At 63.7% G+C, this 24,170-nt stretch overlaps 1 protein-coding gene across 39 annotated transcripts in view; it reads right to left on the bottom strand.

Moving 5' to 3' along the window:
• Nucleotides 1–288: 288 nt before the first annotated feature.
• Nucleotides 289–24,170, bottom strand: part of NCOR2 (nuclear receptor corepressor 2) — a 211,871-nt gene continuing 187,989 nt past the window's right edge. For 13 of the 39 annotated variants that reach the window (XM_043557331.1, XM_043557336.1, XM_043557337.1 and 10 more), the window contains 21 exons: nucleotides 23,178–23,328; nucleotides 20,742–20,882; nucleotides 20,385–20,471; nucleotides 19,459–19,754; nucleotides 17,638–17,992; nucleotides 16,281–16,502; nucleotides 15,616–15,867; nucleotides 14,729–14,881; nucleotides 14,448–14,603; nucleotides 14,145–14,358; nucleotides 11,010–11,551; nucleotides 9,795–9,944; nucleotides 9,419–9,564; nucleotides 8,740–8,933; nucleotides 8,438–8,521; nucleotides 7,748–7,897; nucleotides 6,999–7,147; nucleotides 6,422–6,475; nucleotides 3,251–3,472; nucleotides 1,986–2,165; nucleotides 289–1,434 (listed from right to left, as the gene is read on the bottom strand). In XM_043557331.1, the coding sequence (XP_043413266.1) occupies nucleotides 1,253–1,434; nucleotides 1,986–2,165; nucleotides 3,251–3,472; nucleotides 6,422–6,475; nucleotides 6,999–7,147; nucleotides 7,748–7,897; nucleotides 8,438–8,521; nucleotides 8,740–8,933; nucleotides 9,419–9,564; nucleotides 9,795–9,944; nucleotides 11,010–11,551; nucleotides 14,145–14,358; nucleotides 14,448–14,603; nucleotides 14,729–14,881; nucleotides 15,616–15,867; nucleotides 16,281–16,502; nucleotides 17,638–17,992; nucleotides 19,459–19,754; nucleotides 20,385–20,471; nucleotides 20,742–20,882; nucleotides 23,178–23,328 (4,080 nt within the window). In that variant the 3' untranslated portion in view covers nucleotides 289–1,252. The remainder of the gene's footprint in view (nucleotides 1,435–1,985; nucleotides 2,166–3,250; nucleotides 3,473–6,421; nucleotides 6,476–6,998; nucleotides 7,148–7,747; nucleotides 7,898–8,437; nucleotides 8,522–8,739; nucleotides 8,934–9,418; nucleotides 9,565–9,794; nucleotides 9,945–11,009; nucleotides 11,552–14,144; nucleotides 14,359–14,447; nucleotides 14,604–14,728; nucleotides 14,882–15,615; nucleotides 15,868–16,280; nucleotides 16,503–17,637; nucleotides 17,993–19,458; nucleotides 19,755–20,384; nucleotides 20,472–20,741; nucleotides 20,883–23,177; nucleotides 23,329–24,170) is intronic. The other 26 variants (XM_043557357.1, XM_043557358.1, XM_043557359.1 and 23 more) reach the window with 17 other exon arrangements.

The following is a 24,170-nucleotide window of genomic DNA, read 5'->3' as shown; positions in this document are numbered from 1 at the left end:
CGGTCATCGTGGACGCGCCCTGTGACCCCTCCCCAGGCGTGCACGCTCCACACCGTCCCCCCACGAGTACGGACGCCGGATACCGTCCCCGTGGGCGTGGCTACTTGACGCCCTCGCGGTGACATTCTCGCCACGGATGTAGCTATTCACCTGCCAAGGGGACGGGCCTGGTGACTTCAGGGGGGATGGGTCTTTGCCCCTCCGGGGTCACGCTCGCACTGTCCCCCAAGCCCCCGGTCGCCTGCCCCGTGGCCGTGCAGTCCGAGGCAGAGAAGAAGCCTTCGTCGCTCGAGTATAATTCGCTTTTTAATGAGAACAACGTGTGTAAATGACAGAATGCCACCGCCGTGCGCAGATGGCGGTCACAGAATACCCATCAAATTCCTTCTGCCCAAGGAAGGGCGGGGGGGAGGACGAAGGGGCGCCCGCGAGCCGGCAGCCCCCGGCTCCCTCGGGCCCGCGGACGATGGGGTCACCGATGGCGGCCTGCACACGCCTCCTGAACGGTAAGCAGAGATGCAAAAGCACAGCAGCAATAATACTGGGTCAAGTCCTTCCTCGCGTAAAACATCTGAACTAATTCATCAAAGGTATCAAAAATATACCCTGTAAACCAATACATCATGTACACCTGCCTTTCCTTCCCACCGCCGCGGCAACCATGTGTGAGAACAAACGGTCCGGTCCCTCCGAGCCTCCGCTCGCCCCAGACCCCGCCTGGCCCTCTCGCCCGCCCATCTGGCCTCCCTGGGTCGGCGGCAGTCTCGCTGACCGGGGACGAGAGCGCCGGGGGCTGGACAGCGCCTGTGTCCGTCTGTCCAGAGCGATAAGCGGAATGGGGACGGAGGGAGGGTGCTGCTAGCTCAGTTTAGACTTTGGTTCCAAATGCGTTAAGGGGGGAGGCAGTGGCATGGGAGGTGCGTGGTCATCCTGCTTTGGGTCCCTGGCCGCCCCGGCTGCGTGCGTGTGGTCGCCACACGCCGCCGCGCCCCCTCCCTGGCCCCTCCCCTCCCGAGCACCAGGTAAACATCCCCTGAGTAAGGTCACTGCACAGGGCCAGCCCGGGGCGGGAGTCGTAGTTAAGGCTTTAGACAGGCAAGGATGCCGGCTCTGGACGGACGGACGGACAGGCGCGCAGGCAGACTCAGGGGCTCCTTCCTCGGTGGGGGTGGGTCGGCAGCGGCCCCCTCCTTGCCCGGCTGCTCTGGCCGCTGGCTGGGCCCCGGCACCGCCCCCCAGCCCGTTCTGACGGTCACTCGCTGTCGGAGAGCGTCTCGTACTGTGAGCAGAGCAGCGGCTTGGGCTCCTCGTCCCAGGCGTGGTGGGGACCGGCAAGGGGCCCGCTGCCCGCGGGGAGGCCAGGCGGGGGTGGGGAGGCCATGACACCCGCCTGCAGCCGCATGATCAGGGGGTTGTAGGGAAACGGTGTGGAACCTGCCGGAAAGACCAGGAGAGACGACCGGGAGGCCCCCTGTGAGCTGGGCACTGCCCGTGGGCCCGCCCGCCGACCTCGCTGGGGACTGGGCCTCGGCCTCCCACGTCTGGCCACGGTCCCGGCGTGACTCCCGCGAGTGGCTCAAAGCTGCCCACCTCTCCCCACCGACACCACTTCCCTGCCACTGTGCCCGGGGCCAGCTGTCGCCGGGACGGGGAGGGGCCTCCTTGCTGTTCCCGCGCCCTCGCCCCTAGGGTCTGTTCTCTTGCAGGGCTTTCCACCTAGAACCTTCCAGGGGCTCCTTGTGGCCGTGAAGAAAACCCGGCTTCCCGCAACCTGCCGAGCCCATGGGATCGGCCTTCTCCATGAACCTTCCCTCCTCTCTGGTCAGGGCCAGAGGCCAGACCACGCACTCTGCACACAGTAGGCAGGTGCTCAGGCTGCTGGCCAGGCCCAGTGCAGATGCTCCCCGCCGACCCCACCCAGGTGACCTGCGCACTGGGCTGGGGACAGCGACAGGCCCGCCCAAGCACCGCGCCCTGCCGCCCACCTGCGGACGAGGGCCGGTCCTCCCACACGCGGTTGGTGAGCGGGGTCCGGCGGTTGCAGTCCCCCTCCGAGTGCACCGAGGAGACGGAGGGCGGCCGGTCCCCGGACGCCAGGCCCGGGGCCGGGGACTTGGCTTTGCGGCTGCTGGGTCTGCCAGAGACTTTGGCCTTCCCGCCACCACCTGCAGGAGAACACACGGGAAGGGGCCACGTTGGACTGTGCAGATGGCACTCAGGGCGGGGAGCGGGGGGGGGGGGGCTGGGGCGGGGGGGGGTGAGGCCCTGGACGCCTGCCTCCCAGGCCCCCACAGAGGAGAGAACAGCAGCTCAGCCCTGCTGAGAAGCCAAGGTCGACCAGATGGACAGACCCAGAACCAACTAGGGAAGTGAGCCGAACTACTTTCAAAGCCCCCTCGGGCTGCCCTGAAGCCCACCTACCCACCCAGGGGCCGATACCCCGAACACGAAGCCTCAGGCCTCTGACTTGCCCCTGACCGTTGCCCCAGGGCCGTACCAGGGCCAGGAAGGCTGTAGACCTTCCACAGAGAAGCCAGGACCCCTGAGGCCGGGCCTGGGCCCCCATTAAATCCAGAATCTTCCTGGGAGCAGACTGTCCAGGTCAGACAAACGGGCCTGAGGTCTCCTTGCACAGTCCTTGTTCAGATATGCAGAGTGTTGCTCAGGGACATGGGGCAGATGAGGAGCTGGCCCCTGTGCTCTCCCTGACTCATCTGAGTTTGGGGCTGGCACACAGACACTGGTCTCCTCCCCCTCAGGTCCCAGGCCAGCCAGGGACACACACGGTGGCCCCAGCAGATGCGGAGCCAATGGGCCTGGCTGCCAAGAGCCCAGGGGTCCCCTTGACCCACACAGAGGCGGGTCCTCGCTCTAGCCTGATCTCCCCAGGAGACACAAAGTGGGCCCGGACGGGGGCCTCCCGGGGACCCGTGTCCAGCAGGGGAACAAGGCAGGGCAGGGCTCGGACAGCAGGGAGTGTTTTTAGAAAAGCAGCAGCTCCTTCAGCCCCAGTGGGCGGGGGGTGGGGGGGTGGGGGGGTGGGGGGGGCTGGGGCTGTGCCCGCCCAGCCTGGGATTAGCCGACTCCAGAACCACGTCAAACACACACAAAAACACAGTCACAAGCTCCAAAGCTGGATGGGGTTGGTCAGAGGAACGCGGAGGCGCGAGATTAATGACACCGGGTAGGGGGGGGGGGGGCGGACGGGGCGGGTGGGGCTGGAGGACCGAGGCGGGGGAGGCCTGCAGACCTGGCGAGGTGAGTGCGTGTTCGCTCCGTCCGTCAGCAGCGGTTATGGGCATAGCAGCGGGCAGGCTGGCACTGGCATTCAGAGGGTTAAAAGCGTTGGCGCTGAGCGGGGGCTCCTCCCACTGATCATATTTACCCATGAGCGCCTTTCTAATAATGGCCTCCAGCCCCATGTTGGTGCTGGCATGTTCCTGCACCGCCTGGCTTCTGCAGGTCATAAGGCCTGGGAGAGAGACACACACACACAGGGGCCAGGAGGGGCCAGGGGGACAACGGAGAGATGGGGAGAGAAGCGGAGAGAGGGAGAGAGGGAGGAGAAGAGAGAATACACAGTGAGCACATTTCGGCAAAGCAACACGTTTATCGCCCTATCCCCCCCCTCCCTATTTTCCTGCAGTGGTGATCGGGGGCGGGGGGCTCCCTCGGACTTGGGCCCCAGGGGGTTGGGGGGTTGGGAGGCGAGATGACCACCCCCCACCCCCTTTCTCCTACCCTGTCCTCTGGGAAATCGGAAGCCCTTCTGCCCCCCAAATCCCAGCTAGGCCTGCATCTTTTTAAAAATTCCAAGTGGCTTGGGAGTGTGTGTGTGTGTGTGTGTGTGTGTGTGTGTGTGTGTGTTGGCAGCAGAAATCGGAGGGACGCCCCATCTGGGGACACACAGCTGGGAAACCAGGGCAAGCCAGAGCCTGGTCCTGGGTGTGAGGGGTCTGCTCGGGGTGCCGGGGGCCGGCAGGGGCTGAGGAAGAGACTCTGGCAGGGAAGGTGACCCCCGCGAGGCCTGGGACCCCCAGCCCCCCACCGCCCGCCCTCCCCTCTCCCCACACTGGGCCTAGCTCTCCACGTGCCCCCCTCCACCCCTCCCCGCCTGGAAGCCACGAGGAGAGAGAGGTGCAGAGACGGACGGTGAGGTGGGGAGGTAGCCATGCAGTTATGTGCGTGCGGGGGACAGGGCAGAGCTGGAGACAAATGCACGACCGCCCCCAGCCCGGCCACCTGCTCACAAAGCGGTCGCATCGACAGACCGGTCCCAGACAGGCCCCTGCAGACGCCCACCGCTCGGCCACGTGAATTAAGTAAGCCTGTCTCCATCCACCAGGCATCCTGTCCCTTTCTCATCTTTCTAGTGAATCACTCCGGGGCCTTTCACAAGCCGGGGGCATGTGTCTCTTCCTCAGCATCTCTGTTAAGCCAGCAAAGCTCAAGCCCCCTCCACCTGCTGGCCTTGGGCACGGTCTGCACGGATTTCAAAACTTCCACTCTGGTGAACCGTGTGAATACCAAGTGGCCAGGGGACGAGTCTTTCCGACCCCCAGCTCATCAGCCAACTTCCCTGATGGCTTCTGTGAGGCTGGGAGGGACACAGAGGCTTTGAAAAATGTCTGAGGCGCCTGGGCGGCTCGGTCGGTTCAGCGTCCGACTCCGGCTCAGGTCATGATCTCGCGGTTCGTGGGTTCGAGCCCTGCGTCGGGCTCTGTGCGGACAGCTCGGAGCCTGGAGCCTGCTTCGGATTCTGCGTCTCTCTCTCTCTCTCTGTCCTTCCCTCACTTGTGTTCTTTCCTCTCTCTCTCAAAAGTAAATCAATAAACATTAACAATTGTTTTTAAATAAAAATCACAGTTCTGCGTAGCAACTGTTTGCTCCCTACATTTTCTTTTTGTTTTCTTCCTTTCTGCTTCAAACTTGTTCACAGCCAGGGACACCCTCTCTACCTTTTTAGCTGCGTCTTGGCCACATTTTCCTCAGCACTTCAAAAAAAGAGGTGGAAAAAAAGCCACGTTCTCCAAGAAAGAGCAGGATTTCCAGCAGGGGTGAGCAATCACAGATGTTCCCGAGCCTTCCACCCGGGGCCACGGGTCCCCGATCTGACGGTGCCAGGCAGACAGGAAGCCTGACCGTCTCTGGCTACCAAGGCAAAGTCTGATGCAGGGGCTGAGCAGCAGAGACCGGGGTCTGGGGAAACTTGTGTGTGTGCACTAAACTGCTTAAAAAAAAAAAGCCAAATCGAGTTTACGTAGAAGTCTTAGCTTCGCTGCACCGCTGCATGGGTTTCTGCATATACGTACACGCCTACGTACTACGCGTCTAGTGCCTGTGTCACGATTTGGAATGTTCCGGACACATTCATTTCTAACCATATCGTTGGTTCGACCGAACCGTCTCCTGCCTGTTGTCCGAGGCTCGGCGAAGCCCCCTGTGTCTAGTCTCTGGGTAGATGGGCGAGCCCCCCACTTGGAGGCCCTGATGACCTCCAGTGAGGATAAAATGCTGGTCTTTCGCTCACCACGTTCCCAGGGTTCAAGGCCCCCGATGGCCCCAGGGAAGGCCCCCCATCTCCCCTCTGCTCCTCTGGCCTCAGGCCCCCACAGAGCCCAGAGGCCACAGCCCTGCAAACACCCCCGGCACCTCCAACCCCCCTAGACAGGGTCCTGCCCGTGGAGGCGCCAGTCCCCAGTGGGTTCTGGGCTCAGTCTCCTCTCACCAGACTTTCGAAGCCGATTCCGCAAAGCCCCGCCACGAAGCAGTGGAAACACACACTGCGGCCCCACCAGGGGCTGGGGATCCGACCCCGGGGGCCCCCCGGCCGCAAACCATCAAAGCGGGCTGGGCTTTTAAACACGCGTGTGAGTTTTCACCCATCTCTGTCACCCGTCTTCGTTGTTCCCTCAGCTCCCCGGGGGGTTCGAATTTCTGAGTGAAGCCGATGCTCTCTCTCTGAGAACGCTCATGCGGACCCTGAGCGAGCCTGGGCACACCGAGCGCATGCCCACTCCCCGTCACACTCCAGTCTCCCCCCCGAGGCCCCGGCAGGGACTGGTGCTTCCACACGGCTGTGCGCCCCTAATCCTGAAATCAGCACACCAGAGGGCCTTGCGGTGTAACACCAGTGTAGACTCCCTGCAAAGCCTCGCCTTCCGTGTGAGCCCGTATCCCCACCGCCGGTTTGCAGAGTCCAGAGGGGTGGGGACACAGCTGAACTAAGAGAGGCCCTCTGTCACCGTGACTGTGGCTGGGGCGAGGGCCCCAGCGGCCTCCGAGGCTGCGCCCGCTCCCCGAGTCTCCTTCCAGGTCCCGCACGCCCAGCCTAACCTCCCCAGCACGCAGCCATGACGGGGGGTGGCGGAGAGAGCAGGGAGGGGGCCGGTGGCCGTGTAGCCCGGGGCCGGACGCTTACCTGCTCCGGTGATGGCGGGCATGTTGAAGATCTCCGTCCCGGGCTGGCCGATATCTGGAGAGGCAGGCGACAAGAGGCAGGTAAGGCCTGCGGGCCCACGGGTCCCAGGAACGCACCCGCCCCCGCACGGTCCCCTGTCTCGTGCAGGCAAGGCCCACTCTGTGGGGAGCTTGTTCAATGTACACAGAGTCAGCAGGTCTGGAGGCTGCAATTCTAACCAGCATTGTGCTAAGGGGCGGAGGCTAAGTTAGGATTTACTTCCGGTAACCGCGTTAAGTGGGGAGGAAAAAAATCACAAACACGATGAGTGCTGTGAACAGGGGACACACAGGGCCCTTGGGTGGGTAAGACCCCAATCCCTGGTTCCCAGTAGGGGCTCCGCACAGACCCGCCCACACCCAGGCACTGTTCTGTCCCGGCGGGCACCCGAGGCGGAGACGGAGACCGCCGGGCTCCCTGAATGCGCGGGGAAGGGCCGGTGGGGGAGCCGGGCAAGTACCCCGTGGTTTCTAGCACCGTGCTGGCTCCCAGCCCCACGGGGGCCCCGGGTTCCCAGGGCAGTGGGCTCGCCGCTTACTGTATTCTGGCTCGTTCCGGTTGTGAGTGTTCAGCTTCTTGTTGATCTCCTGCTTCTTCGATTTGACCATGGCGGAGTTGCTCTCGGTCAGTTTGCTGAAGAAGGCCGGCGGCTGGCTGCTGTTGCCTGGAGATTTAGAGCCCATTCTGCTGCGAAGATCAGAGAACCTAGGTCAGTTTGTTCAGTGTGGAGCTTGCATAGCCTGGATGATGAGGTGCTTACTACCTGACCTGCCTTAGAAATTCAGAACCGAGCCTCTCCTACCCCGTACCTACATCTTTCATCTCTTAGGGACCACGGCTCCTGGAATCTTCTCTGAAGTTCACCTATTCCTGGGCTCAGGGTGTCTCTGGAGAGCCCCAGCTGCTCTGCTGGGCCATCCCTGTCTACCTGCAACAGCCCCTGAAAAAACTAGACATGTGCTCAGACCACATCCTTCCCAAGGCCCAGGGACCTGGCTTTCTTCTCTGTCTCCACCCCCCCCGATTGGTGCAGCACATTTAGCTCATGGTTTCTCAGGTCCGCCAGCAGCAGGGGCCTGGCCTGAGCCAGGAGGTGCAGTCCACAGCACAGGAAGCTGCCGTGGACGCCCCTCCAGCCGTTAACCCCTGCTCTGCGGGTCTGAGATCTCTCAGCCGCACCCAAGGCCCTGTGGAGCCCCAAGCGCACCGCGGTGGGCCAAGGCCACGAGTGGGCCGGAGGCTGAGTCATGAGCATCCCGGGGGCGGAGTGGGGTGCCACGGAGGTACCTGGGCTCTGCCTGGTCCCCGTCCCGGTACAGCAGCGGGTACATGGCGCTTCGGGGATGCCCGGGCTCTGCCATGCCCTCGGGTGGGGACACGGGCTCGATGGCATCCTCACTGCTGCCCAGGGCGGACGTCTTGCTGGGCTCTGGAGACCTGAGCAGAGAGAGGGTCTGTGGCCCGAGTTCGGCGCTCCCTCCCCCGCAATGACGTGGGGGACGTGTCCCTCTCCTGCCCCCTCCCAGCTCTGCCCTCCCCTGAATCTTCCTGCACGGGCCGGAGAGCCACTGTTTCGGGCGTTGCGGGCCACTTGTGGGCTCTGCTGGGTTTCTCCTTTTGCAACCTTTCAAAAACATAAAACGACCTATAGCTCATGGGTTGTGGGCTGGATTTGGCCCACGGGCGGCAGTCAGTTGACCCCTGCTGCAGCGCATGCCCGGTGCCCCACTGTCCCCCAGAGATGTCCTTCCCGCCCTCGTGGCTCGCTCATGTGGTGCCCCCCTTCGAGTGGCTCCCTTCGTCCTAGAGCTGGGGGCCGCCCTCTCCTCTCCAAGCCCTAGTGCTCCCGGGGGAACCAGAAGCGAGCACGTGTGCCTGCAGGGAGGCTGTGCTCGCCACCCTCGGCTCTGGTTCAAATCCCGGCTCTGCCACTCACTGGCTGTGTCCCCGGAGATGAAGGAATTCGCTTCTCCGTACCTCAGTTCTTTCACCGGTGACATGGGGACAATACCGCCTACACTTCCTGGGGTTGTGGTGAGCATCCCGGTTAACACATGGCGCCTGGAGCCCACAGAGCGTGACGGACGCGTCAGCTATTATCTGTCAGCACCGTGGCCTTGAGCAAACCGCCCGCCGTCTCCCTGGGCCTCAGTTCCTCATCCGTGCAAGGACACCAGGCGGGCCTCGCACTTGGCCGAGCTCAGCCCTCCTACAGCAGGCACCTGACAAGAGGTGCCCCAGGAGCTAAACCGCAAGGGTCACCCGCCCCCGACGCTCACCTCTTGCCCCCTTCGCTGTGGGGCGAGCCGCGAGCCGGGGCGCCATGGTCCGGGGGCGGGAGGTAGAGGTCACTGGGGGGGCGGCGCAGGTCCAGGACCGGGCAGCTGGCTCCAGGGAAGGAGTAGACGGGGGCCGGGAGGGGTGCGTTGAGCTGCTGCGGGTGGTGCCGCGTGTAATCCTGCGTGATGACCTCCTGCGGGCCGAAGGTGGGGGGAGGGGTGCGGGGTCAGGCAGCAGCCATCCCTCCGGAACCTTCTGGGCGTGCAAAGGCTAGGCTGCGCTTTGGGGACAGAGCCCGGCTCAGTGCCCGGCTCCCTGGGTGTTTCGGGCCCGCCCACGGCAGCCTCAGCGTCCCCCTGTGCACGGGATGGGGGGCTCCGTGTCAAAGTGGTGGGCCCCACACGGGTCAGGTTCCAATGGCCAGCACGCGGGAGACGCGGATCACGGGCTCACGCACCAGAGGCTCCCCAGCTGGGTGAGGGGGCGGCTTCCGCATCTGAGTCTGAGAGTCTGGAATCCCTGACCAGCCTGCCCATGCCAGCCCATGCCAGCCCTACCTCCCTGGTCCGGTCCGCCAGGACTCGGTTTACCCACTGGACCGAGAGGCTGCGTGTGACCCTCCCCCTCCCCCGGGACCTCATCCCCGCCCAGGGCCGGAGGCAGAGAAGGGGTAGTTACGCTGATGTGCTGTGCCAGGGTGACCACCCTCTGGTGACCTTTGACCCCGGGGGTGGTCTGGAGCAGCGGGCTGGACGAGGGCTGGCTCTCGGGCAGCGGCCGCAGGTGTGGGAGGTGCGCGGCCTCACCGCTGAGCTTTCCGGGGCCTGTGGGCGGAGCAGAGCTGATCAGGCTGGGGGTTGGGGGCGGGGACCCGAGGCGTGAGCCTGGCTGGGGGCGCGGTCCCCGCATCCCGACTCTGCCCTCTGAGCGTGGGGCTGGGCCAATTCCTCGGCCGCAGGGGGCCTTGGTTTTCCCGCCTATGTGATGGGACAACGGCCGGCCCTGTCTCGCAGGGCTGTGGCGAGGGAGGTGCCGGGGTGAGGCGGGGCGCTACCTGGCTGCTTGTGCCGCAGGTCCCCCTCCAGGTGGCTCTTGTCGAGCTCCTCGAGGTGCTTGGGGAGCCCCTTGTCATGGGTCAGGCTGGGCGAGCTCACGGGGCTGACGGGCTCCACCCCGTCGGGGCTGTAGCTGCCGCCGTGGTAACCTGCAGTGGGCGAGGCCCCGGGTCATGTCTGCGCCAGGACCTGGGGCCAGGGCCACCCCACCCGGCCCGCCCTCCCCCGCTGGCTCGGGCCCCCAGATCAGACGGGCGCCGTGGGTGGATGGATAGAGGAAGGGAGCCAGACCGGGGCTGCCGGCTGGCCGGGGGGGGGGAGGGGGGGGCGCGCATCGAGAAATGGGGGAGATGGGGTGGTGGGGTGAGAAAGAGAGGCCGTTGGAGGAAGAACGCAGACAGACACACAGGGAGACAGGCCAAGAGACAGACAATGACCTAGGGACAGGGGGAAACACAGACCCGGATGGTGGGGGCTGTGGGGAGGACGAGTCTCCAGGGCAGGCAGTGCAGGAGTGAGATCAGCGGGGGGCAGGGGCCAGGGAGGGACACTAGGCTCCCAGGACCCAGTCTGGGCCACAGTCCCTGCAGCCCCCCGGGCCAGCAGAGAGGAGCCCTGAGAAGGGGCCAGAGGTGGGAGACGGGGCCCGGGACTATTCTTCTCCCAGGGGCTGCAGGGTGGAGGTCAGCAAGGACATGTGGGGCCGGGGCATCCCCGAGAGCCCCTCACGGCCCTGGCAGAGTGCAGGGGTCATTTCCTCCTGGAGAGCAGTGCGCTCCCCTGCCCTCCCAGACAGTCTGCCTCGCGGGCGTCCTCCAAAGCAGACTCACCCACGCGGCAGCCGGCGGCAGCCCGAGCCCCTCTGCAGCCCCACTCCCTCTGCTCCCCAAACACAGGCGCAAAGGTTGGGACATGGGAGGCGCAGTTGAAGTCAAAATCACAGATCCATTCATTAAAGGAAAAAAAGCGAAAATCCAAAACAAAAATATATATATCATGATAAAACAACGTGAAATGATGAGGCGCCCCCAAATCAGAGGGGGTGGGCGGCAGCTTGAGGAATAGTCATCATAGCGTGCAATCGACGAGGACGCGTTTAAAAACAAAATACCAAAACCAACGGAAAATGGGGGGAGAAAAATAAAAAGCAGAGATCTGAAAATATCTTTAGGCCACAAGACGGGGTGGGCGGGCGGCGGGTCCGGAAGTCTTACCATCGCGAGGGGAGTCGTTGGCCAGCGAACCTCCTTCTCGCGGCCCTTTATCGTGAGCAATTTGACGCATGATTATCGCGTCTATGAAGGTGGCCGCTGTCAGGGTGGTCTTACCCAGAGAACGGAGCTCCAATTCCTGGATGGAAAAGGGTTTACTTTGAGTCTTTTCCCGGTGCGGGTCCGCGGCCGAGGCGGGCGGCGCAGGCTGGTCCGGGCTGGCGTGGTGGGGTGCGAGGCTCTTTGCTGGGGTGCGGGCGATGGCCGTGTGGCTGGAGCCGGGGGGCGCCAGGGGCCGCGGCTCGGAGCCTTTGCTGGGGGAGGAGGCGGGCTCCAGCCCAGAGCGGGCTGGGGGCTTGGCAAGGAAGGCGTGGCCAGCGTCCGCACGGGGCCGCTCGGGCCGGGCGACCCTTGGGGCCTCCTTGGGCAGCAAGACAGGCTCCATGAGGGTGGGGTAGACCCCGTCCAGGGTGCCACCCAGAGGACAGTGGGTGGTGGGTGGGAATGTGGCGGCCGGGCGGACAGGCGAGGAGGCAGAGGTGGACCTGGGGGAGGAGAGAAGGCGGTCAGGGGGCTGGAGCAGTGCCCCCACTAGGGGCCCAGGAGGCCGAGGCGGGGCCACTCCCTCACTCCAGCACCCTGATGAGTCCCCACTGCTCGCAGAATGAACCCGCCCTCCCGACATGGCCTTACCCACCCCACATGCCTTCACTCACTCGCTCACTCATGTATTCATTCATTCAGTCCGTCGTTCCAAGACTTCTTACTAAACACCTAGTACGTTGTCAGGCACTGTTCTAGACAGTGTTCTAGACCTTGAAGGATACGGCAGCGAATGAACCAGACAAAATCGCCTTACGTCCCGGTTGAGCAGACTATATACAAGTTAACAGAGAAGTTACCCACGCCCAGAGCCTGGGAACCGGTCAACGACAAGTCAGGGCGACGGAGAACGGGAGGAGACTCTCGAGCTGGCAGGTGGGCGAGGGTCTGCTGGGGGCGCTCGAGGAAATGCACGCACCACAGCTACGTGAGGAGTTGGAAAAACAGGAGCAAAGGCCCCGAGGGTAGGCGGCGTGGGCGGTTAGAGAATGTGGGAGAACAGCAAGGCTCTCCGGAACTCTGCCCCGGCCTCCCTCCTCTTGAGGGTCACTTGCCTCTTCCTCCAAGCAGCCTTCCCCAACTGCTACGGTCTAGGCCGTAAGCCCCAGGGGGACCGGCTGGGGAGAAGGAATGCACAAATGTACACTCTGATCTTCACCGGGTAAATGTAATTATCCCCACTTTGCAGATCAGGACACTGAGGCTTGGATGTGAACTGGCCCGACTCCAGCCCTGTGGCCTCTCCGTCAAGCCCAGTGATGCCACGAGGCGGTGCCCTGCCCTTTGCTGACCCTCGCTCCAGCTGCCAGAGGGAAAGGCTCGATGCCCGCATGACAGCTTCTAACTGGCTTGTTGCCAGTGTGCACAAACCACTTTGTGCTGAGCCATGATCTTGCTCTAAGCAGCCAGGTGCTCCCGCTTCGTGTAGCTGCTGAGTAGTTGAGTCAGTGAGGACAAAGCCAGTGCTTCTGGGAAACGGGGTTGTCATTTTTCCCAACTGGAACTGTGGTTGGGGGGTGGGTATGACTTAGAACAGCCAAATGGCGGGGGCGGTACTCGTATGAATAGAAGCTTTACCTCGGAAGAAACGCCTGCCTCCAAACAGGACTCTGGGCAGGGAGGAGTACGGGGCCCCCACCCCCTCGCATCAGGCAGCTCTGCCCGCAGTCCTGGGGGTGGGTGTCATCAGAAGGGACCTGACCTGGGCCCCCTTATGAGAGTGACTTGACTCTGGGGGGGCACACATGGCCTAAAGAGCCTCTCTCATCTTAACAGAACCCCTAGGTTTTGTCCAGGCAAGAGGGACACCTCCCCCAAGTCTGGGGAGGACCAGAAGAGTCTCTTCCCACAGCCCCCTCTTACGTGTCCGTCTCCTTTCCACAGACTATCCCTGAACCTGACAACCTACTCACCTACTCACCAACCTGCCCACCCAACCAGCCACCCACCCACCCAACTCACCATCTACCCATCCTTCCACCTACCTACTCATCCATCCATTCATCCAACTCACCATCCATCCATCCAGCCAGCCATCCAGCCAGCCAGCCAGCCAGCCACTTACTCACCTACCCACCCACCCAACTCAGCATCTACCCATCCTTCCACCTACCTACTCATCCATCCATTCATCCAACTCACCATCCACCCACTCACCCAACTCACCATCCATCCATCCATCCATCCATCCATCCATCCATCCATCCACCTACTCATCCACCCACTCACCCAACTCACCATCTACCCGTGCTTCCACCTACCTACTCATCCATCCATTCATCCAACTCACCATCTACCCATCTATCCATCTACTTACTCATCCACCCACCCACCCAACTCACCATCTACCATCCATCCATCCACCTGTTCATCCACCCACTCACCCAACTCACCATCTACCCATTCTTCCACCTACCTACTCATCCATCCATTCATCCAACTCACCATCCACCCACTCACCCAACTCACCATCCATCCATCCATCCATCCATCCATCCATCCATCCACCTACTCATCCACCCACTCACCCAACTTACCCTCTACCCATGCTTCCACCTACCTACTCATCCATCCATCCATCCATCCATCCATCCACCTACTCACCTATCTCACTCAACCCACATCTATTCAGTTACCCATCCACCCATCTATTCATCCAGCTCCATCCGTCCATTCACTCACCTGTCTAACCCAACCACCCTTCCATCCACCCAACTACCCACTCATCTAGCCCAGTCACCATCCACACACCACCCACCCACCTATCCATTTCTGTCTCCACGTGCCCATCCCAACCCAATCACCTATCCATTTCCCTCCCAAATACTCACCCATCTGTCACCTTCACCTGCCCTTCCCTCCACCTACCCATGCATCATCCATTCACCCACCTGTCCATCTGCCGTCCTACCTCCTATTCGTTTACCCACCACCCATCTCCCTACTCTCCCACCCATCATTCTCCTTCCCGTCTCTCTCCCACCAGTGCGCTTTTGCACCCACGGCCCGCCCGCCCGTCCCCTCCCTTGTGCCAACCTGGCCCACCTCAGGACCGTGGGCGTGCTGGGCTCCACGGAGGTGAGGATGCCCTTCATGCCCGTGTTGTGCAGCACGCTGGGTCTCTGCTGGACGGTGTCCTGGGCCCGGGGTGACATGGGCGAGTGCTGGTGGGAGTGGGGGGTGGGGCGGCCACTGCCGCTGCCGCCCCCACCCCCTCCGCCGCCGCTGCCGCCGCTGCTCTGCTCCGTACCTGGCAGGGACAGGCTGCGGGGTCAGGGGACAGGTCGCGTGGCCCATGAGGACCCCCAGAGGCCGGGACAGGGACTTCCGCCGCCCTACCAGGTCTCCAGATGGGCGCGTGCTCCACGGTGGTGGCGGACGTGAGGACCGGCTTCTCGCGCTCCCGGTCACGCTCCCGGTCGCGCTCCCGGTCGCGCTCCCGCTCCCTCTCGGACGACGAGGTGGTGGCGGGTTTCGTCAAGTGAGTGGGACCCCCTGGAGACCAGAAGTCCTGTGGTTCAGCCCAGCGCTCAGGGAGGGCCGGGGCCTGTCCTCTGGGGTGGATGGGACAGGGGAGGGGTGTTACCTGGGGGGTGGATGGGACGGGGCAGGGGTGTTACCTGGGGAGAGCGGGGAGCTGCTGAGCCGGCTGCTGAAGTGCTGGGGCGCTGTGGGGAGGTAGGCGAGGCGGTCCATGGCGGCGGCGGCCGGTGTGCCCGGGGTCGGGGGCACCAGCACGGGGAGGTGTGGCACTTGGGACAGGTCGATGATGCCTGCGGGAGGAGGTGGGGCCGGGGGGCTGTGGGCAAAGGGCCGGAGGGGCCGGGCGCCCCCTCTTCTGGATGCCAGGCTCTCCCAGTCCCACCTCCTTTGACCTCCAAACCCCAGAGGCGGTCGTGCCCTGTGGTGGGCATCCCCGCGCACTTGGCTGGCCCTTTCCGTTCTTCCAGCCTCCCACCCGCTCCGGCCAGCTCCCTGTATTCAGTCCCCACTGCCTGGAAATACCTAGCGTGACTACTTTTTCCAAACGGACCCTAACTGGTACTTGGTTGTTGAAAAGAACCTTCCAGAAATGTTTCCAGAGGACGACTTGAACGCACTCACAAAGCAGCCACAGGCTGTTTGTGAGTCGAGGGAGCCAGAAATTCACAGCCTCGTATTTTGATCTCTTTTGGTCAGGCCGAGGACCCCCATCTACAGAGAGTTCGCACAGGCACGCGCTCACCTCCTGCGTGTGCATCTGGAACGCACACGCTATCAGACACACGCCCGCCCCCACGCTGGCGGCCCACACAACTCTCAACCCCGCGCCAGGTCCGCGTGCGTGCTCAAGGCTGTTCCACCGCCCAGGCCTCTAAGGTGACCGCACCCCACGGCCTCAGCGAGAACGCCCGCGTCCTCCGCACTCCCGAGGGGGCCGGGCGGACGAGGGACGGGGCCGGTTCCGGGGGCGCGGAATGGTGTCCACCCACCCACCCCCTTGCCTGGAAGTGCCCTCCCCACCCACCTCGAGGGCCAGCGGCATAGTTGAGCGCCAGAGAGGATTCGCGGGGCGAGAGGCCCCTCAGCATGTCAGCCCGCTGGGCCATGGCGGTCGCCGCGTTGTGGTGCATCTGCTGCGAGGTGATGTAGTCGTTGATGATTGTCTGGCGGTTCTCCAGCGCCGCCGTGTCGGGGTAGCCGCGGATGAGGTAAGGTGGGTACAGGTGCGGGTAGGTGGGGTTGGGGGCCAGGTGTCGGGGCAGGTAATAGGCCGCGGCTGTGGGGAGAAGGGGAGCGAGGTCAAGCTGGCTCACCCGCCCGTCGTTCCGCCCCCGGCCCGCGCACCCGACGGCCTCCCCCAAACACCGGCCACAACCCAGAACTGAGGGGCTACGCGCAGAAAAGCCTTGGCTCCCCAAGACGACGTGGGGTACTTTTTATCGATAACGTTCTTTGGATCGAAGTTCCCCTAAAGGGCATCCACAGCGTAGACCGCTAAGATCCCCGACGGATGCATCCTTTTAAACAGATTTTCAGACCACGTCCGTTTGAGAAACGCTCAGGCACTGCGGCCTCTTTTGATACGTTTGCAATTTTAAAGGCACTGATAAGTTCCACGGGAAACTGGGGCTGACACGGACGAGGTCCCCGGCCCCGCGCCGTGGGGGTCTATGGGTCCCAGACAATCACCTGCATCGAGAGGGATCCCGCGGGGTATGGAGGTGGGATCGAAGGCCAGGGGGATGTGGCCGCGGTACAGGTCCACACCGCTCACGCCCCGAAGCAGGTGTTCGTAGGGCGAGATGGGGTGGGGGTGGTGCTCAGGCACGGCGCTGTGGGGGGACTTGGCGATCTCCCGGGGCGTGGACGTCAGCTTCCGGTCCTGGGATGCCTTGCTAGATGAGAGGCTGCCTGTGGGGACAGGCCAAGGGGTGGCGTTGGACCTCTGTGCCACCGCTGTCACAGCCCCCAACACGGGGGCCGCCGGGGCCAGCATTTAGGGGAGGCCACTTGAGGGGGGCGGCTCTCGGGGACACAAGGACCAGACCTCCTCCTTCACCTGTCTCTTTGCCTCCGGTTCCTGTGTTGTTTCATTTACCCATTTGCTGCTGTGTTTGTGTTCTTTTTTAAAAAACTCGTTCATTCACGCTTTCATTTATTTGTTCTTTTGTTCATTTGTTCCTTCCTTCCTTTATTCAAGCAATCGAAAATATTTATGGAGCCTCTATTACAGGCCAAGCACTGTCGTAAGAAATGCAGCTGGCCCCGTCAACACAACAGGCAGGAAACCACACCGACGTGGCACACTTAATGCTGGAGAGAAGCGACCCACTAGTCTTCAAGCGAAAATCTCCGCGAGATCAACGCTCCAGGGGACGTTCAAAATGTGACAGAATGTGAACAGAATAGCGGGGGAGGGTCATAAAAGCCTTCCCAAGAATGTGACATTTGAACAGAGACCCGAAGGACAAAAAGAAGCCACTTAGGTAACACTCTGCACGTGGGGGAGGCTTCAGGCAGCGGGGAGAGCAGGTGCAAAGGCCCCGCGCACACTCAGGAACAGAGGAGGAAACCCGCTGGCCCGGCCTGGGGTGGATAAAGGAATGTGGTGACCGTGACGTGCAGAGTGCACCGGGCCAGGTCCTACGGGCTGCTCACGGCCGTGGCTAAAAGGTGGATTTTTTTTTCTCCCCTAAATGCAGTGAGGAAACACTAGAAAGATTTAAGCCTTAGAGTGGCGTGACGGGATGTGAACGTTTCAAAGGACGGCTCTGGCTGCATCTGGGACGCAGGATACAGCAGGACAGGAGGGGAGTTGCGGTGGTCCCCCAGGTGGGGAATCACGGTGGTCTGGGGGTGGCAGGGAGACGAAGAGAAATCGAAGTGTACTTTGGGGGCAGAAGCCACAGGCCCGGCAGGTGGAAAGTACGCGCCGGCCCGAGGGTGCCCCTGGCTTCTAGCCTAAGCTGAGGGTGGGTGGGGAGGCAGTCCCCCGAGGCAGGAGCCCACCCGGTGCCCGCACCCCACCCCCCCACCCCCCACGTACCCTCTTGCAGGCGTGGGGTGGGCTCCCGCGTGGTCACCGGCGAGCCGCGTGGGAGGTGGCCGGCGAAGGGCGCCCCGTGCTCCTCGTAGGCCAGGGGGCTTTGGCGCGGCTTGCCCAGCTCAGGCACGATGACCGGGGCCCCCCGGGTGATGGAGCCCCCCGAGCTGCCGGCTGCCCCCGGCCGGCCCTTCAGGCTCTCTTCGTAGCAGGCGCGCTCCAGCGCCCGGGCGTCGGCCATCACGTCCAGCGGGTGCACGGGCGGGAACGTGCGGCCGGGGCTGCCGATGATGGAGCGCACGTCATGCTTTTTGGAGCCGGCGGAGGACGGGCCAGTGTCATACTTGAGCGGGGTGCCCTGGGGAGACAGGGGTGTGAGCACCGGCCGCAGGACGTCCCTGAGCCTCAGTTTCTCGGCCACGAAGCAGGAGCGACGGCTCACGCCTCCAGGGGCAGGGGGACGAAGGGCTTTGCTGAGCCTGAGATGAACGCACGGGTCACCGCCCTGTCCATCCCTGTCCTGGCCCCAGGGCCACCAAGCTCACAGGCCAGCCATGCCCGGAGCAAGCGGGGACCCTCCGTCGGCCCCTGGAGCCTCGACACCCCCACTCCTCCCACTGGTCTGGGACCCCCTCCCCCCGCCGGCCCACTCGAGGTCACTCCAGGAAATTCAGCAGCAAAACCCAGTCCCACTGCCTGGTGCCCAAGGCTCAGAGGTCAGGGCTGAGGTCTGTTTGCTCTCCGGCCAGAAGGGGCAGCTGAATAAACAGGGGGTCATGGACCACAGTGCAGGCTGGCCGCCCCGGAGAAGCCCCCGCTCTGTTGACACAGCCTTGGGAACCCGGGGTACAGCGGGGGCCGGCGTCTGTAAGCAACAGAACCCTGGGTCTACTCACGAACGTTTTCGTCACTTCCGTAAGAAAGGGAAAGAGATACCCTGCTTCTAACGAGGACACTGTAGAGTCAGACTGGCCTTCCTCTGGGGTCCACGGGCAAGTCTCACCCAGGCCCCTGGCGGTGGCTACCGTCCCCACTGCTTCTCCGGGCATCGGGCACCTTCCCCCCAAGGGAAGCTGGGTCGCCCTCCCGGGATACCCTTCCCAGCCCCGTCTGCCTCATGGCCACGCAGGCCCCAGGGACGGTTCCCACCGTCCGTCCTCCTTCCGTCCGGCCACCTCTGACCACGGGAAGGGACGGTGGTTTCCACTACCGGCTCCTTGCACAACGGGAGCTGATCGTGCCCTACTGGGCTGGGGCCCCCTGGGCAGCCGGGGCCGCAGGGGTGCAGCAGGCTGGTGGGGGAAACGGGACGCCGAGAAGCAAAGACGTTGCAGTTTAGGAACATCTGGGTTTCACCAACTGCCATTCACTTGCCGTGTGACCCTGGGCAAGTCACTTCACGTCTCTGAGCCTCCATTTACGCACCGATAAAATGAGACCCTCAGAGCGTGGCTGCAGGGGCTAAACTGGGCACGACGCGAGGTGCTCAGGCGGCGGGCACCTGGCCTGTAACAAAAACCCAGACAGCAGCAGCCGTTCGTTTTCACGGTGAGCTCGGGGACCGTAGCGGGCTGCCTGGGCTCTCTGGGCCTCAGTCCTTCCAGCTGAAGAACGGGGACAATGGCTACAGACCCCACAGGGCGTAAATACAATTCAATGAGGTCCCGGATATAAAGCCCTCAGCACAGAATGTGGAACGCACACGGCAAAGGGGCAGCGGTGAGCAGCTGTGTAATCTCGGGCAAGGTACCCACTGAGGCGAGCCTCAGTTTCCCCATTTGTAGAGGCCAGGGAAGTGGCTGTCCCGCCCAGCCGGCTCGTTACCTGCGTGATGGAGCCCTCCTTGAGCGGCCGCGGGGCCAGGGGCAGCTCGGGCGTGCGCCGCAACTCTTCCCGGGGAATCTCGTGGATGGAGCGGCCGGCCTCCTTCACCGTCGCCACCAGCCCCTCGTGGGCCGGCTTCAGCTTCAGGGGGCCCAGCGCCTCCAGGGGCCGGGCCTTGTAGGCCTCGGCCAGGTCCCGTGGGGGCGGGGGCGGTGGCGGCGTGCCCTCGCGTTTCAGGAGCTTGGCCTCCCGACGGAGGTAGTCTTCCTGGGCCTCCACGTAGGACCGCGGGATCCCTGCCGAGGAGGACAGGGCGCTGGCCCTCGGCTCTGCGCCCCACCATGCCCCGTCCTACCCTGGGGACTCCGCCCTCCAGTGATTCTGGAGCCAGACGACCTGGCTTCTAATCCGCACTCGCCGTGTGGCCTTGAGCACACGAGCCTCCGAGCCTCAGTCTCTCCACATACAGAACAGGACTACTAATCGAAACCCCTCACCGAGTCACGCACGTTCAGTGAGATACCGCAGACAGAAAGCACGGGATGGGGCCCGTAGCAGTTGGCTGGCCACCGACCAGCCGAGACAACGTGGGCGACGTGAGAACGGAAGCTGCCGGTGAGTGCCAGTAAGCGGTAACGCCGGCCTCACACGACAGCACCGAAGCGGCACGTGGTGAGTACCGAGCACGAAACAGAGGCTCAGTAAACCTAGCGAGGGCAGGGCGGCGGCTGGTAATCTGCTTTCCCTCCACGTTTCTAAGGAGCAAGGGTCCCTGCTCTCCGTTTCAGCCCGTGCCCGTACAGTTCGTGTACATGTGCACGGCTCCCCGCCCCCGCCCGTCCGGAGGGAAACCTCTGAGCGCTCGTTAGAGCTGCCCTGAGGGCAGCGGGCGGCCGGACGCCGTGGGGGCGGTGGGCGGCTGGCACCTTGTGTGATGGAGCCTCGGATGTGGTGCTGCTCCTTGAGGTGGTGGGGGCTGTGTCGCTCCGGCGGGATGGCCCGGCCCATGAGACCTGGAGGGGGGCAACCGCATCAGGGTTATGTAGGTCCCGGGGCCACTTGAAAGCAGTCCCCAAGATGATGGCGGGGGCGCTGGCACCGGACCCTCTCGGGGGCGGGAGGGGGGGCCGTCACCGCCTCCAGACCGACCCTCAGCCAACCCCAGCCCCAGGTTTCCTCTCCGGAAAATCGGGCCAACCGTCCCCACCGTCCCTCCAGGGGGCGCTCTAAGGCACCGAGTTGGGAAGCCCCCCCCCCCCCCCACCCCAGGTCCCGGTGCCCACCTTCGATGCCGGCAGAGGAGATGGCCCTGCTGACGCGGCCCTCCATCATGTCGTAGGTGCGCTTGGGGGCGGCCGTCTCGTGCGGGGGTCCGGAGCTGCTCCTGCCGTCCTCCTTGGAGCACTGGGACACAGATATGCCACCTGGAAAGCAGACCGCGCTCGTGGCGGGGGGGCTGGCGGCCCACAGGGCCCGGGGACAGGAGACGCGGCCCCGCCACAGGGCCCGGCTGAGCCTCGCGGGGAACCCCAGCGGGCAGTCCTGCCAGGGCCTGAGCCCCGACCCACCGTCACAGGGGCGTGCCTTCGGCCACACGTGGCCGCGTGGCTGTGCACGCAAACACGTCCTCACACGGGTGCCGGCTTGGGACACGAACAGCAGCGCACACGCGTGTGTGAACAGAGATCCAGCAGCAGCGTGCAACCATTTGTGTGTGCACGTATGGGCGTGTGCACGTACACACGCACGCCAAGAATGAAGCGAGGCCGTGCGCGCAAATGTACCTGTCTGCCTGTGTCCTTGTGCACACGTGTGTACAAGCGTGGACGCGCCTTACGAGTCCACGTGGGGAGAGTGTACAATCTGGGAGGGCTGGCCGTGGCACATGTGGCCTTGCTAAGCCGGGAGAAGCCCAGAGGGGCCCCCAGACAGGCCCGGAGTCTGAGAAGACAGAGGCCCGGCCTCGCCCGGCAGGCTGGAGCCCCGCCCACAGCCTCTCCCCCTCAGGGCGGCCGAGGCAGGGGTGTCGGAAGTAAGCTCCCCACGGCCCCAGGCCGCCCCCCCCCCCCCCGAGAACAAGCTCTGCCCCCTGTTCCTACACGGAGTCCGCTCCAGAGGCTACAGGCCGGCGGCCTGCAGACATACCGGGCTGCTTTTCTTGAGAATTAATCGCTGATGTTTGAACACGGTGGTTTCAGACCAAAATGGGAAAAAAGTACGTGATATAAAAGGACAGATCAGCAGTGAGCTGGTGGCCTCCCATCCACACGGGGCGACGTCCACCACCGTCGCACCACAGTCGCCGTCCGGGCTGCCGGGGGGCCCGTCCCCGCCCCCTGCCACCTGCCACCCGGCCCGCCGCCCTCACTCGCCACGCAGCTCCAGGAAGCACGTCAGGGACTCGAAGGCCTCGTGTGCCCGCATTCTGCACATGACCACTCGAGAGCCACAGGGGCTCAAGAACCGGTCCCTCCTGGCCCACACACCTCGACCCCAGGCCCCCCTCAGCCCCTCCCCAGACCCTCAGCCACACGCCGACGCTGGCCCCAAATACGCAGCTGATGGCCCGTCCCGCGGCCACACGGCACCACCTCCACCCCTGGCCAGCACCGAGGGGGCGGGCGGGCACCGGCAGAAGCAGGCACAGAGGAACAGAGATGCCCGCTCGCCAGAGGAGAAATAATTTAGGGCCCTGCAGTGCCAGGGACTGAGCAGAGGTGAGTGCTCGGTGCTGACAGGGGCGCCCGTCAGCTGCGTTCTGCTCCACCGCCCTGGGTGCCCGAGGCCGCCAGCAACCTCATATCCGGGCTCTGTGCCCCCAAGTGCCCCCGTGCAGGCTGCCTTGGCTGTGGGCCCTGAACCCAGAAGGGGAGAGGGGGCGGAGGCAAGGGGAGGTGGAGGGTCACTCTGGCCATCACCTCCCGCTGGCCCCCCGTGTGCTGCCGATCAGAGCTCAGTGTTGGCCAGAACTGCCAGGCTTCCGCTCTCTGGCCTCAGTTTCCCCGCTCCGCTCTGGCAAGGCTGGCCACAGCCTTTAGTTTCCTAAACTGTAAAGAACTGAGCGGAGGTAAAAGGGAGACCAGCCCTCACCCACTGCTGGCTTGCATCCTGCAGGGACAGGAGGGTCACCACCTCTCTGGTCACGCTCCATGCTGTCACCCAGGCCCGGCTCCCGGTGGAGCCACCTCAATGGGCCAAACACCCTGCTCCCCCGATCCCAAGCCTCCCGGTCTCTCGAGGGGCCAGAGGGTGGCCAGAGAGAAGGACCGCTGTGACTGTACATCCCGAAAATGGGGACGAAAGGCTTCTCCCTGGTTCTCGACCACTCAGGAAGGGCACCAACTCCCCAGATCTGTTTTCCGAAGGCATCTGGCTGCCTTTTTACCCCCACCACGTTTTTCTGGACCCTCCTCTCTTGAGCAGCTCTAGAAACACCACAGCCTGGGGTCTGGTGGACAGGGCTGGAGGGGTAGGTTTCCGGCACTCACAATCTGCATCTCACGTGGTGTCCTGAGAGCTCTCTGAGCGGGGGGCTGCATCCGCGGGGCTCCCCCAAAATACCACGTGGCCCCACTTTCCTCCAGCGCCCCCCTCGGCCCTCCGTCTCAAGGTTCTTTCCCAGCACTGATAGACTCCCACGGACGGGAAGGAAGGCCGAGGGCCTGGCTGGCCCCAGGCCGCCCCGCCAGCTCCTCGGGGCTGTTAACAACAGGACTCACCCTCGTAGGACAGGACGTGGCCCTTCTTGCCCTCGTAGATGACGTGGCCCTTAGGCAGGCTGTCCTCCCGGCTGCGGTCCAGACGACTCGGGCTGTCCTCGCCGATGATCCTGGTGATGGTGCCTTTGTACAGGACGTCGGCCGGGGTGCCCTGCGGGCACGGAGCGGGTGAGCCCCCGGCAGGCTCCACACGGGGGTCCCTCGGGCTCGGCGGGCACGACGCGGGCGCGTCCAGCGTGCACACACGTGTGCCCTCCCAGCGCACACACAGGCGCATGCACACACGTGCTGGGTCCACCAGCGCACACGTGTGTGCATCCACGTGCTGCTCCCAAGGCGGAGACAAAGCCCGGCGGAACAGCACCACATCAGGAAGGTGAATCCTAAGTGTGCTTACTGAGCACCCGCCGCGGAACGGAAACCATCCGGAGCCCCCTCTACCTACTAACTCGTTTAACCCTGGCAATAATCCTAAGGCAGGCACGGTCGTGATGCCTATTTCAGACGGGGAAACTGAGGCACTGAGCGGTTAGGTGACTTCACCCGGGGTCACCAGCTAAGGAGGGGCAGGGCTGGGATTGGAACCCAGGTCGTCCGGCCCTGGCGTCTGTGTTCCAACCTGAACTGTATGGGTTTTACTTTCTCAGAGCCCTGACGTGTTAAGCACCGACAGTAACTAATGGGGGTGCTGAGATCCTGCCCCTGTACTGTGCCTGTGACCGTGGGCCAGGCACCCCGGTTTCCCAAAGCAGGGTCTGTCAACCCCAGCACTATGACGCGTGGGGCCAGTGTCCTGGGTGTGTGAGATGCGTAGCAGGACCCCCAGTATCTATCCGCTAGATGCCAGAACAGCACCGAGCCTCCCCGATCTGCCCCTCTCCAAGGCGTAACAATCCGAGATGTCCCCAGACGTTGCCCAACGTCCCCTGGGAGGCAGAGCTGCCCACAAAGGAGAACCACGGCCGTAGAGTGAGCTCTCCACGAAGGGAGGTA

This window comes from Prionailurus bengalensis, chromosome D3, assembly GCF_016509475.1.
Source record: "Prionailurus bengalensis isolate Pbe53 chromosome D3, Fcat_Pben_1.1_paternal_pri, whole genome shotgun sequence".
Lineage (NCBI taxonomy): Eukaryota > Metazoa > Chordata > Mammalia > Carnivora > Felidae > Prionailurus > Prionailurus bengalensis.
This window is presented reverse-complemented; position numbering and strand designations above follow the sequence as displayed.